The 12,673-nt window shown below is 36.0% G+C and overlaps 1 protein-coding gene across 4 annotated transcripts in view; it reads left to right on the forward strand.

Annotated features, from left to right (window-relative positions):
* TMEM144 (transmembrane protein 144) overlaps positions 1-12,412 on the forward strand; it is a 50,580-nt gene extending 38,168 nt beyond the window's left edge. For all 4 annotated transcript variants that reach the window (XM_004777315.3, XM_004777314.3, XM_004777316.3 and 1 more), the window contains 3 exons: positions 844-941; positions 4,222-4,275; positions 10,876-12,412. In XM_004777315.3, coding sequence (XP_004777372.1) covers positions 844-941; positions 4,222-4,275; positions 10,876-10,959 — 236 coding nt within the window. In that variant the 3' untranslated portion in view covers positions 10,960-12,412. The remainder of the gene's footprint in view (positions 1-843; positions 942-4,221; positions 4,276-10,875) is intronic.
* The last annotated feature ends 261 nt before the right edge of the window (positions 12,413-12,673 follow it).

Genomic DNA, 12,673 nt, shown 5'->3' on the forward strand with positions numbered 1-12,673 from the left:
GGGTATATGATAAATGCACATGCTTTGGACTTAATACATTTGGCACTGGTGGTCAAAAATATATATATAGTTTCTTATTTTTTAGAAGTTTGCCATAAAGCAATATGGAATATAAGTCCACAAGGAAAAAATTTTAAGAACAAAATAAAGCATATGTCAGAGATTCATTTTGAATACCTGATTTGTTTAGGTCAAAGTATGCCCGTGGACCATTATAAAAAATGATAGAGTATTTATTGAATACCTAGATAAGTATCCTGAAAATTTTATCTGGTATTTCCATTCAAATTCTAGGAGCTTCCCCCCCCCCCTTAAATGGTGTTCTCAGAGCATGCCCAGATCCAGTATCTTCCCTAGGTCCCTCTCCACTACGAAATCTTTATCTCAACTACAACTTTGGGTATTTTATTTAATGTCAATAAACTGAAAAGGTTGATAATTATACCCACAGCCATCAAGAAGAAAAAAAAAATGACTTGGTTTCCAAATGGATCCTAAAACCATGTTGGCCAAATATGTCGATAAGAATGCTTTGATAGGGGGTGCCTGGGTGGCTCAGTGGGTTAAGCCTCTGCCTTCAGTTCAGGTCATGATCTGAAGGTCCTGCAATGGAGCCCCACTTCGGGCTCTCTGCTAAGTGGGGAGCCTGCTTACCCCCTCTCTGTGCCTGCCTCTCTGCCTACTTGTGATCTCTCTCTCTCTCTGTCAAATAAATAAATCTTTTTAAAAAAAGAAAAAGAATGCGTTGATAGGAGAACTTTAATATTCCCACTGTATCTAGAGTGTGGACTTTTCAGGAGAGGAATATGGCTTATAAGTGTGCACTGTTTGCGTGTGTTTCAGGATTCCTGTCAGGAGTTCTTTGGGCAATAGCCACCTGCTGTTGGTTCATAGCTAACCATGCTCTCAGTGCTGTGGTCAGTTTTCCGATAATCACTGCTGTAAGTAGCTGAATGTTTTCCAAATTGTTTTTCAAATATAAATCTGATTTCTCTGAAGCATTCTTAGTGAATCACTGGGGACTATCATGGAGTTCGATTTTTTAGGAGTACAGTTTGTATGACAGATTCATGTAGATTCACCAACACCCTCTCATCTCATGTCCCTAATTGCTCAGGAAACATCACTAACCTCATTTTAGCAGGTTTGTTCATCCTTGATATCCTTGCAGTTTTTCTCTGGTCATTTTACTTACTGTCATTTTGGATGCATTGTAATTTTCTGTCTATAACAATGCTTATCTCTATGTAATATTTACAAATTAAAAATGCATTTGTGTATATTCTGAATCTCCTGACAACCTTGTGAGACAGAAAGGACTTCAGACTCCTCATATGATCCTTTGGTATTTTTAAAGGCTTTCAGAAAGTCCTAAAGCAAACTATTGTCTCTGGATGAGTCATGTGATTAAACATTAAGTTTTGCTTTGTGTTTACAACAGGGAGTAAATACAATGGGGTAGTAATTCTTTTTTTTTTTAATTTTTTATTTTTTATAAACATATATTTTTATCCCCAGGGGTACAGGTCTGTGAATCACCAGGTTTACACACTTCACAGCACTCACCAAAGCACATACCCTCCCCAATGTCCATAATCCCACCCCCTTCTCCCTAATTCTTTTTAACTGGTAACATTATTTCTTCAGAAGATATTATTTATTTTCTAGCACTAAATTCTTAATAGGATGTACCATATGGGGCCTTTTACAAGGGACACTGACTAACAATAAATACTATTTCTTAAAAAAAAAAAAAACTTGTAATGGACAAGATTTGGTTTTTCTGTCACTGTTTCTTATATTAAATTATGGTAAAGACTTAGGATAAAACATTAATGCCTAATTCCGTGGAAATAAATTGCTGAGGTAGGTGAAGTATGGGCAGAGAGTTGATGGGAGTAATCACCGTGGCTCTTGGAGACTTGCCTGTCAGATTAACTATTCTCCAGCCACCCAGTTCTCCAGCCAGTTCTTGTGAGAACTGGATTTTTTTTTTGACATCAACTTTTTTTAGTGGAAAATTTTAAACATACCCATCATCTAGCTTCAACAGTGATAAATATGGTCAATTTTATTTTATCAAAAGAGCACATTTTTTGTTATTCTAGCAGCGCTGTTCTTCCCAGGTACCTCTATTTCCACTGTTACATACCCATTGGTAGCTAGATTGTGAATTTCTTGAAGGTAGCATCTAGAGTTTATTACCAATAACATTTAATTAAAAAGGAGAGAGAAAGGAAGGAAGGAAGGGCGGGAGAGGGAGGGAGGAAGGAAGGAGAGGAGGAAATGGAATGGGAGGGAAATGGGAGGGGAGGAGGGAAGAGGTGGGGAGGGAAAACAAAGAAAGAAAACAGAAGAAACGATGTAGCAGCAACAAGGGCTTGATACCTCCGCTTCAAGTCTTCACTGAGAAATCTCAAAGGTGACTCAGTTTATCCCGAAGTTCAGCTTCTCAAGGTAGCTCAAGCTCACCTTGTTTTCAAAGGTTCATTTACAAATATGTAATTTATATTCAGTTTACGAAAGGAAAATATGCAATCCTAATTGCCAAAACAGCTATCTCTTATCTAAGATGTCCTTCCTCTTTGGCTCTTTTGCCTGAATCAAAGAGTATGTACACACTTTGACCTATGCTTGTTTTACTTTTAGCAAAGCATCACTTTCTATAACCACATTACTCCTCACAATAACCCTTAGACCATGTCTAAAGTAATATTTAGGAAATGATCAGCCAACAAGCCTCAAAGGTCAGTGATACCTTTTGGCATTGTCTTCTATCGTGTTCTCTGAAGAGAAATAAATTTCCAGATTAGAGAGGATAAAATTCTTGAGCGAGTGGCCTGATACCATTAGTATTATATTTCCTTTTCTATTGTTTCCTTCCATCCTGTCCAAAGTCAGTATGGAATTGCCTAAGGACACAGATGCTTCTTGTTTGGTTTGGATTTTGAGGCTTAACATCTTACGTCATTGATAAAAGACAGTTCCTTTGACCTATTTCTCTGGCACTTTTGATGTTGAATTTTCCAGACACTGATAAACAGAGAGTAATGTATTTTTATTGCTTCGCTCACATCCCTGGAGTGGAGTCAAACTTTGTTGACCCAGTCATGTAGACAGTTGGAGTAGTGGAGGGCAAAAAATCTGTTGGAATTGTTTATAAGAAACCCTCCCAGAGTTTGTGCAGGGCTTGAAAAGGAATCATAAAAATGCTGATACAATATACTTTCTCCACAAAGACCATGATTAATCCAAATACCATTTTTTTTTCCTTCTCAGCTAAGAAAAGTTAATAAACTTGAATAGCTTCAAGTTTTAAATTGCAGAATCATTCTTTCTTTCCACCTCGTTTCTTCTCATTTACCTTTCCTAGATTATTTCATTCCTGTCTGAATAAACCTTTTGTTTATTTTTCCTTACATGGCTTTGCTATCATCCTATAATACTGTCTTTAGCATCCATTGGAGTTTAATGTCAGATATATTTCACCACCATGCAATAGTACCAGTTTAAGAATTTTTTTAAGAGTACAGTATTTGACAGGTCCAAAATAACATACTTCAGTTATGAGATTCTGTTTCTTCAGTTATGAGATTGCTATATGGCAAATAAAGTTATAAATTATTCCCACACTTTGGGGGCACCTAGGTGGCTCAGTCGGTTAAATGTCTGCCTTCAGTTCAGGTCATGATCCCAGGGTCCTGGGATCGAGTCTCACTCCAGGTTCCCTGTTTGGTAGGGAGTCTGCTTCTCCCTCTCCAACTCTCCCCTGTTCATGCTCTCTCTCTCTCCCTATCTCTCTCTCTCAAATAAATAAAATCTTTAAGATAAATTATTCCTACACTTTCTCCTATTAGTCCCATTTCTAGAGTCCTAAGCTCACTAGAAAAAAAATAAATCATTTGCTTATTAAAATTTACTATAAATAAATCACATTTATTTGTGTAAATCACATAATATGACATCATCAATGTAATAAATATGAAAACTATAAAGAAACAAGAAAAATCTTTATTTTTTTACTGGCTGCTACCTTAGTTTAATGTTGAGTTAGTGTTGAGATTATGAATAGTTTTCCCTGACAATACTGTTATACTGTTTTTACAGTAGAAAGTTATTCAATGGAAGTATTAGGCCAGCTCTCCAATATACTATATTTATGTAGAGTACAGGTCACAGAAAAAGTAACCAATTTAATTACAGTTTTTCTTTTTGTTCAAGGGTCCAGGATTTATAGCTGCAATGTGGGGTGTCTTCATGTTTAAGGAAATACAGGTATGTATAAGAAAGGGGGCAGATTAAGAAAACAGGTGTAGAGTCAGGTAAAAAAGGTATTTCATACTATGTTTGTGTCATTTTCTGAAAACTGTATGTGACCCCGAAGCACTTCTGCCTCAGATGTTCAAAATGTTATCATCCCTAACAAGGAAAGAAAATACTAAAGATATGATAAGTATTATGAAACCTGTTTCTCTCCACTCCAGTACCCAGTAAGAAAATGATTTAGTTGACTTTTTATTTCCCATAAGAGATTTTGGTTACATAATCCAATAAAATATGATAAAGGGAAATTTTATTTAATGTAAAATATGATAGATAAACAAGATGAAAGTGTTTTTATCCTAAAGATTAAAATATCCTTGACATAAATGGAATTTGGGAATAAATTCTTCTGTTGGTTCTCATGCCTCCCAAAGGCCTCCATATTAAACCAGCAATTTTATAGGAAAATAGTATGGTAGCAGGTAACTACTACCCCTTGTCTTTCAAGTGTAAATGATAATGATTTAAAATTTTATTTATTAAATAGTCTAGGATGTGTGTGTGTATTTTCACTAGAAATTGTTGTTAGGGACGCTTGGCTGGCTCAGCTGGTGGAGTATAGGACTCTTGATCTTCAGGTTGTAGATTGGGTGTAGAGATTGCTTAAAAACAAAATAGTTTTCAAAATATTTTTAATTGTTTTAGAATTTTTCCCGTTAACCTTTATTTGAGGAATATATGTGAATAGTATTTTGAAATAGTTTTTATTATAAATATATATAAATCAAAGACAGTCTGTCAAGGTGGCATAGATATATTTTCTGTCTTCATATGCAGCTGTAATAACAAATAATTTCTGCTTCTAAAAAGATCTGATGTTTCTGATCTCTGGGAACCAAAAAGTAACCTGTGTACCTGGATAATTCTTAAAATGATTATTCAATTTTAGATTTCAAATATCATTTCATTTATCCTAAGTAAATGTTTTGATTTAGAAAGCCATATTTTGATAACACAGGATTCTCAGACTTAAAAAATAATAAATTTGCTTAGGATATATGCACCAAGATCTTAATTTTTGTACTTTTTAAAATACAAAAGACAACTTCAAACATTTATAGACCCATAAATTGCTTCCATCCACATTTCTCATTTGTTTTAGTTAGGGTTGTTTTCCACAAAAAATAATTATATGTCCAAAACATGCCATAATCTCTTTGCAAATATTTCTTCTGCCTCCCAAGGGATAATTATTGCTATTTAAGAATTAGGTTTTTATTAACCAGTATAACATCCTGAAGCCTTAGAAAACCACAAGTGAGCATAGCTTATTTGCAGTTACAGATAGAAAGAAGCACAAACGAAGAATAGATTTAATATAAAGGATTTGGAAAATTCTTCTAGTCACTACTACTGTATTAATTACACAAACTTAAAAAACCCACTTCCATAGTTATAAGAACTTGAGAGAGAAAGAACCTCTAGCCATTCAGCTAATGGTAATTCCTGAGTCCTCTAAAATGATACCAAAAGTCATTTAAAGAAAACTTTCTTTTAAAGGCACCTATAAAAAGACAGCTCAGATCGAATAGAAAAGAATTTTCTGAAAATGATAAGCCATGACCAAGTAGGGCTTAATTCAGGAGTGCCAGGAAAGTTTATAATATGCAAGTTAATCAGAGTATTATAATATTAGGTAAACAGAAAAACCATGTGATAATATATATTCAGAAGACTTATGCTGGGGCGCTTGAGTGGCTCAGTGGGTTAAAGCCTCTGCCTTCGGCTCAGGTCATGATCCCAGGGTCCTGGGATCTAGCCCCACATCGGACTCTCTGCTCTGCAGGGAGCCTGCTTCCTCTTCTCTCTCTCTCTGCCTGCCTCTCTGCCTACTGGTGATCTCTGTCTGTCAAATAAATAAATAAAATCTTTAAAAAATAATAAAAATAAAACAAAAGACATATGCTGAAATTAAAAACCAGTTTTTAATTAAGAGAAAACCTCTTAGAGTGCTACAAATAGGAGAAATCTGTCAATCAAAAACAATAAGAAACACATAGCTAAGATAAAACCTAAAAGTTCTCTCCCAATTATACCTCAGTAAAGCTGAGGAAAAAAGTTTGCTGTAAGTTGAAAGTCAAAGATTTCTCCATATTATTCAGTATTTTCTGGAGATCCTAGCCAGTATGGTAAAATAAAATTAAGAAAGAAGAGAAATAGATGTAGGAAAGAAAAATGAGAAAACTGTCATTTGCATGTAACATTATCTGCTTTAGAAATCTAAGTGAATCAGCTGAAAATCTCGAGATCTAATAAGATCATTTGGTAAGTTCTGAAATAGGATAAATATAAAATCAAGAGCTTTTTAATATGCCACCAATAACCAGTTTTAAAAAAGAAAATAAAGGAAATGGATGGTTAAGTAGGTTAAGCGTCTGGCTCTTGACTTCAGCTCAGGTCATGATTTCAGGGTCCTGGGATCAAGCTCCATGTAGGGCTCCATACTTAGCGGCAGGGGGTCTGCTTGAGGATTCTCTGTCTCCCTCTCCCTCTGCACTTTCTCCTGCTAGTTCTCTCTCTCTCTCTCAAATAAGTAAATAAATCTTTTTCAGAAAATGAAAATAAATTGCTATTAAATATTACAAAAAAATATAAAAATATAAGAAAACAATCAACAAGGAATTGCTAGATTTAGAAAATCATTCACTTCACCACAAAAGTTTCCTATAGAACATAAGAAAATATCAGAAAAAATGGGGAAGCTTACCACATTTCTGACGGAGCAACTCACAGTTGTTAGTAGGCAGTTGTTTCCAATTACATTCAGTGTGATTCCAACCAAATTCCAACGGAGTTCTATCTAGAATTTTGAAAGTGTGTTCTAAACTTTGGCCAAGTTTGTATGTAAATGTAAAGAGAAAGAAGACCAAGCTGGAAGCAAAGAATGACTTTTATTGACTTCTGGACTTAAAAAAAAAAAAAAAAAAAGGAAAAAAAAAGCCTACTTACAAATCTGTCTACAAACAAACTTCAAAATTTAAGAAATATCCAGTGAGACTTGTAATAAAGTGCAGGTGCCTAATTGCCTCTTAACAGGTAGTTTAAAGCCAAATTTTAAATACTCTACATGCCAACTCCTTTAAGAAAGAGCTAGGAACTAAACACTGAAACCAAAATCCTATTGGAATTTTTTTTTAAGATTTTACTTATTTGAGAGAGTGAGAGAGAAGGCAGGATCAGGGGGAGAAGCAGGCAGAGGGAGAAGCAGTCTCCCCACTGAAAGCCCAATGTGGAAGTCCAACCCAGAACCCTAGGATCATCACGTGAGCTGAAGGCAGACATTTAACCAACTGAGCCACCCAGGCACCCCCTATCGGAATTTTTTGAATTATTTTTCTTAGAAACAAGATAGGACCCTAGAGGAAAACAAAAGCAAAACGTGTATCTTTCCTTTTAGGCCCTATTAGTTATGTCTTAAAGCAGTACTTGAAGACACATGTTTGAAAGTCTACAACCTACAGCAGTAAGAACTTCATCTGAGATCCAAGCACTTTTTGTGCTAAAGAGTTTTAATGATTTTAGTTAGTCTTAATGCCATCCAGGCTTTTCCAGTTGGAGGATTTTCCACTTTCCACAATGCTCTTTTGTATCTGGTATATGTTCATTTTGGGGAAGTTTGTTTTAGAATTTTACTTTTAGCTATTTTAAGTTATATGTACATTATTATCTTTAGAAACAAACTTCAGACACAATGTCTACAGAAGTAACAATGCAGGGAATTACTACCACAATATAGAGTCAGTAGCTACTCCCAGATAAAGAATAGGATTATCTGTTATCTTAGTAGGTGTTTCAGAGATCCAAGTTTAAAACTTTTTGCTTTGGGTAGAATGTTAGCATGATCCTTCTAAGTGTTAATATTCACTTTTGACAAAGGGAAAATATTGCTATCGCCCAAATATAACCGGTCTTTTTCTTTAGGAGACTGGGTAGTTTAGACAGATTCTTAACCTTAAAGGGGAAAAATATTTTAATCTCTGAGAACATCATTCTTCTGACTACGTAGACAGTAAAGGAGAGAGCCCAACAAAGTATTTACATAATTAGGTTGTATAAAGTGCTGATAATTGTTTTTCTTATTTTTTAAAGGTTTTATTTATTTGACAGAGAGAGAGACAGCAAGAGAGGGAACACAAGCAAGGGAAGTGGGAGAGGGAGAAGCAGGCCTCTTGCTGAGCAGGGAGCCCAGTGCAGAGCTTGATCCCAGGATCCTGGGATCATGACCTGAGCCAAAGGCAGATGCGTAATGACTAAGCCACCCAGGCACCCCTGTTTTTCTTATTTAAGTCATTGTATCAGTTGTCTAATTCACAAAGGAGATTTGGGAATCACCTGATTGTATTCCTTCTTTAAGCATATATTTGAGTGCCTACTCTCCATCAGTGCTGATATCTAGGTAAAGGTTGCAGTCTTTAAAACTGACAAGATGTCATGGAAACTTAAAGCTCAGAAGGAGAGAGAGAGAGAGAGAGAGAGATGTTTGGGTGCGTACGCACATGTGCCCAAGCACGTAAATAAGCTGCTCTGTACTTGGCAAGGCTTTGTGGTGCTTTCATTTGTGGAACTTGCATTGGAGCGACTTCTGGTAGTACTCATACTCAGTGAATCAGAAAACAGTTGGCCCCAGCCCAACTTAAAAGACCTCTCCCTATCATCAAATACAGATCATTTCATCCATTTCCCCCCCCCCCAATTCTTTATGAAGTTGAAGAAAAAATATATGAGCTTTTGGAATTTCAACTATGTATTAATTGATATTAATATTAGTAAGAGATAAAAATAATATTATATGATTTGACTGTCAAGAGATCTCAACGTTGTTTTAGAATTTTATCTGAAGTTAGGGAGGTACTGGTACTGTTTTACTCTGTAATGTTCAAACCTTGCTTTAGAGCATCAGGACTTACAATTAAAGAGGGACATAGTGTGACAACCATTAAGATGGAAACAGCCTGGGAGCCTGAAACTATTTCATATGAAACATGGTCAAAGAAGCTAAAATAATGATCCAGGAAATATAAGCTTTAAGAGCATAAGACAGTTATTTTTTTTTAATATTTGAGGATTTATCTTGTGGGATAGAGATTAAAATCGATCTATCTGTACCCCTGGAGATAGATAGAACTTAACAGTAAATAAGAACACCTGGGTGGCTCAGTTGGTTAAGCCTCTGCCTTTGGCTCAGGTCATGATCTCAGGGTCCTGGGATCGACCCCCACATCAGGCTTCCTGCTCAGTGGGGAGTCTGATTCTCCTCTCCCTCAGCCCCTGTACAACGTTCATGCTCCCTCCCTCTCTCTCAAATAAAAAAATAAATTTTTGAAAAGGAGAACTTAAAGTAAATAAAATATCTCTACTTAACACAGAAAGATACTTCTTTGTTAGGGACACTAGAGTGGACTGTCAGTTAAGCATCCAAATCTTGATTTCAGTTCAGGTCATGGTCTCAGGATAATGAGATGGAGCCTCGTGGTCGAACACTGAACTCAGTGGGGAATCTTTTTGAGACTCTCTCTCTCCCTCTGCCCCTTCCCTCTCTCTAAAATAAATAAATAAATAAATCATTAAAAAAAATTAGATACTTCTTTGTTAATCAAAGGTGGACTGGCTACATTGGGAAGTAGTTGTCAGTGTTTCCTGTCTTTAAGACCAGTGCACGTACCCATAGCTGGGCAAAGCAAACTTAGTCTCTGTTTCTTCCTCACCCTTCAGATCCATCTCTGTCTTTCCATCTGCACCTCAGCACCTGTGCCCAGGAAGCCTGTCGTTGCTTCCTTCATTATCTCTTTTTTCACCCATTCTGGACCCTTCTAGTCTGTTCACCATCTGCAAAAAAAGAGGTAGACTTTATGAAAGGTGAACCCCATCTTTCACCACATCCAGCTGCCTGTTTCTTTAAATTCTGCCCATGACTTGGAAAAATAAAACCCCAAAGTGTACATGGACTATGAGATCCCCGTCAGCTCTGACCATAGCTCTCCAACCTGGTTTTGCTCCGTTTGACTCTCATAATCTGTGGGCACACTGCCTTCCTTTCAATCCCTGGCAAGTATCACACTTAATCTTACAACAGAGATTTGCACATAAAATTCCTTCTACCTGGAACCCCTACTTGTTTCCCGACCCGATTAATTGGTACTTATGGTTAGAAGCTTAATTCTTCACCCTCCAGATCAGCCTCACTAAGACTCCTTTGTAGCTCCCCTCAGAAACAATCATGGTCATTTACTTATTAACACCCCTCTCACTTCGTAGCATTCTTTCTGTGATGATTAACTTCTATCTCCCATCAGGGCACATTTCCTGAGCATTTTAACCCCCGCATATGTTACTGCAAAGTGGGTGTCCACATGTATTTACTGAGTGGATGAATTAGGAAGGTTCTAGTGGGTTTTTGAGGGACTCTGGGTGATTACTTGGCAGGATAGCAAAAGGCATACTGGTGGCTAGAGCAGATGGTTAGTAAGGTCCCTAGAAATCTTGACATTCTGTGTTTTCTGCATGTTTGATTCATGTTTCCTTAATTACACTTACTTTTTTTTAATTATTCAGGGTCTACAAAACTACCTACTGATGATATTTGCATTTTTCATCATCTTGACTGGAGCATTATGCACAGCTTTCTCCAAAATCTAACAATCACAAGACCAGCAGATGGCAGCAGTGGGTAAGAGAACCCTGCTACAGGACTTGAGCGATTTATGCTGAGAACAGAGTTTATTTTCTTCCAGCAAAGGGATCTCAACCTGTCTTGGATTGGGTAAATGATTTTTTTTTTTTCCACAAACGTGTGAATAAAGGAGAACTAAGTTTCAGTCAAGTAAAAAAGTGGAAAATTTTTCTAATGAACTATTTATGATGGTAGGACTTTACTGGGGGACTAAAATGTCGGCCTTCTTGCAGCATTATAGCCAAGAGTGCTCCTTTTACCACAATACACACTCGATGTTGCATAATCAGCAAAACGGTGAAGTTCATATACACAAAGAATTTTGTACATGTCCAAGTTTCCAACGTATTACCCTCGTTAATGAAAAGAGGCAGAAAAATGTTGGGGAGAGAAATGGAAAGAATATCTTCCTTAAAATAGAATTAGACTCCAAAGCTATCTAGATCCTTTGCCAGAAAAAGTAAATGTCAGAGTTAGTAATTGAATATGAAAAAGGCCATTTCATTTTTTGCCCAAACTTATTTTTACTTCAAATTAATATTGCTCAACTCTACATCATCCCCTCATCTTAGCTCAAAATGCTTTTGATTATCTCCAGATAAAATCCATCTTCAGAAAACAAAAAGTTCCAACCATTGAGAATATGTGTCTAATACACATACAGACATTAGCAGGTAGACACACGTAAATACACACACGTATATGTCTGTCTGATTCTAGACTTGGAGGGAACTCTAGAGTTGCTATAGTGAGGGTCCAGCTTATTAGAGTAAGAATTTGCAGGCGTCAAACACTTTGAATGTAAAATTTATTATTATTTTTCTGAACTATACTTTTCTAAAATCCCTTTTTAAACTGGAAGTTTTCTTCCTGTTTTAACTGGTGGTTTCCATTAGGGAAAGAAAATTAATGGACATGTTATTTTTATATATATATCAAAAGAGACAGAATAGCATTCTGCTTATGTGTTTGTACTCTGGTACTAACCCAGGTGGGTTTCATCTTCATTGTATGACTTTGAAGAAGTTCCTGAGCCCCCTGTATCAGATTCCTCATCTATAAAACGGACATAATGATAATGATAATAGTTATCGTAAGGCTCAAATTAATTAAAATCCATAACATGTTCATGAGTATCTGGCACTTGGCAAACATTGTATAATTCTTAGCTATAATTATTATCTATTGTTTAAGAAAGAAGATGTGTCTATAGATTGGAAGATATTCTGTAAGAGCTGCTGGTCTCACCACCAACAATCCAAACAACTAATTATTATTCATTCCTCTATTTGAGTACAATTTAAATAATGATACTGGAATCTCTATTTCATTATTGAATTCTTTGATTGTAACACCTTACCAAAACTCATTTGAATTTTAACTGGAAGTATTAAATAAATTGACATGACAGAAAAGCTATTTTGCTTACTTGAATATATTTTCAAATTTCATATTGATTTAATTTAATTATTTAATTAAGCATTTAATTATTCTGTAGTTGAGAATGCCAATTTATACACAAAATTTTAAATGTGAAGTAAAGCAATTGCAGAAGAAAAATGAGGAAAAAATCTTATTACCCCTTGCAGTCTCTGCTACCACACAATGCTTTTAGTGTTGAGTGTTAAGAGAAAAGAGTAGTGGGGTGGCGGGGGGACAAGCTTTTCAAAATGGTTACCA

This window comes from Mustela putorius, unplaced genomic scaffold (genome assembly GCF_011764305.1).
Source record: "Mustela putorius furo isolate JIRA1106 unplaced genomic scaffold, ASM1176430v1.1 tig00000056_pilon_pilon_pilon, whole genome shotgun sequence".
NCBI lineage: Eukaryota > Metazoa > Chordata > Mammalia > Carnivora > Mustelidae > Mustela > Mustela putorius.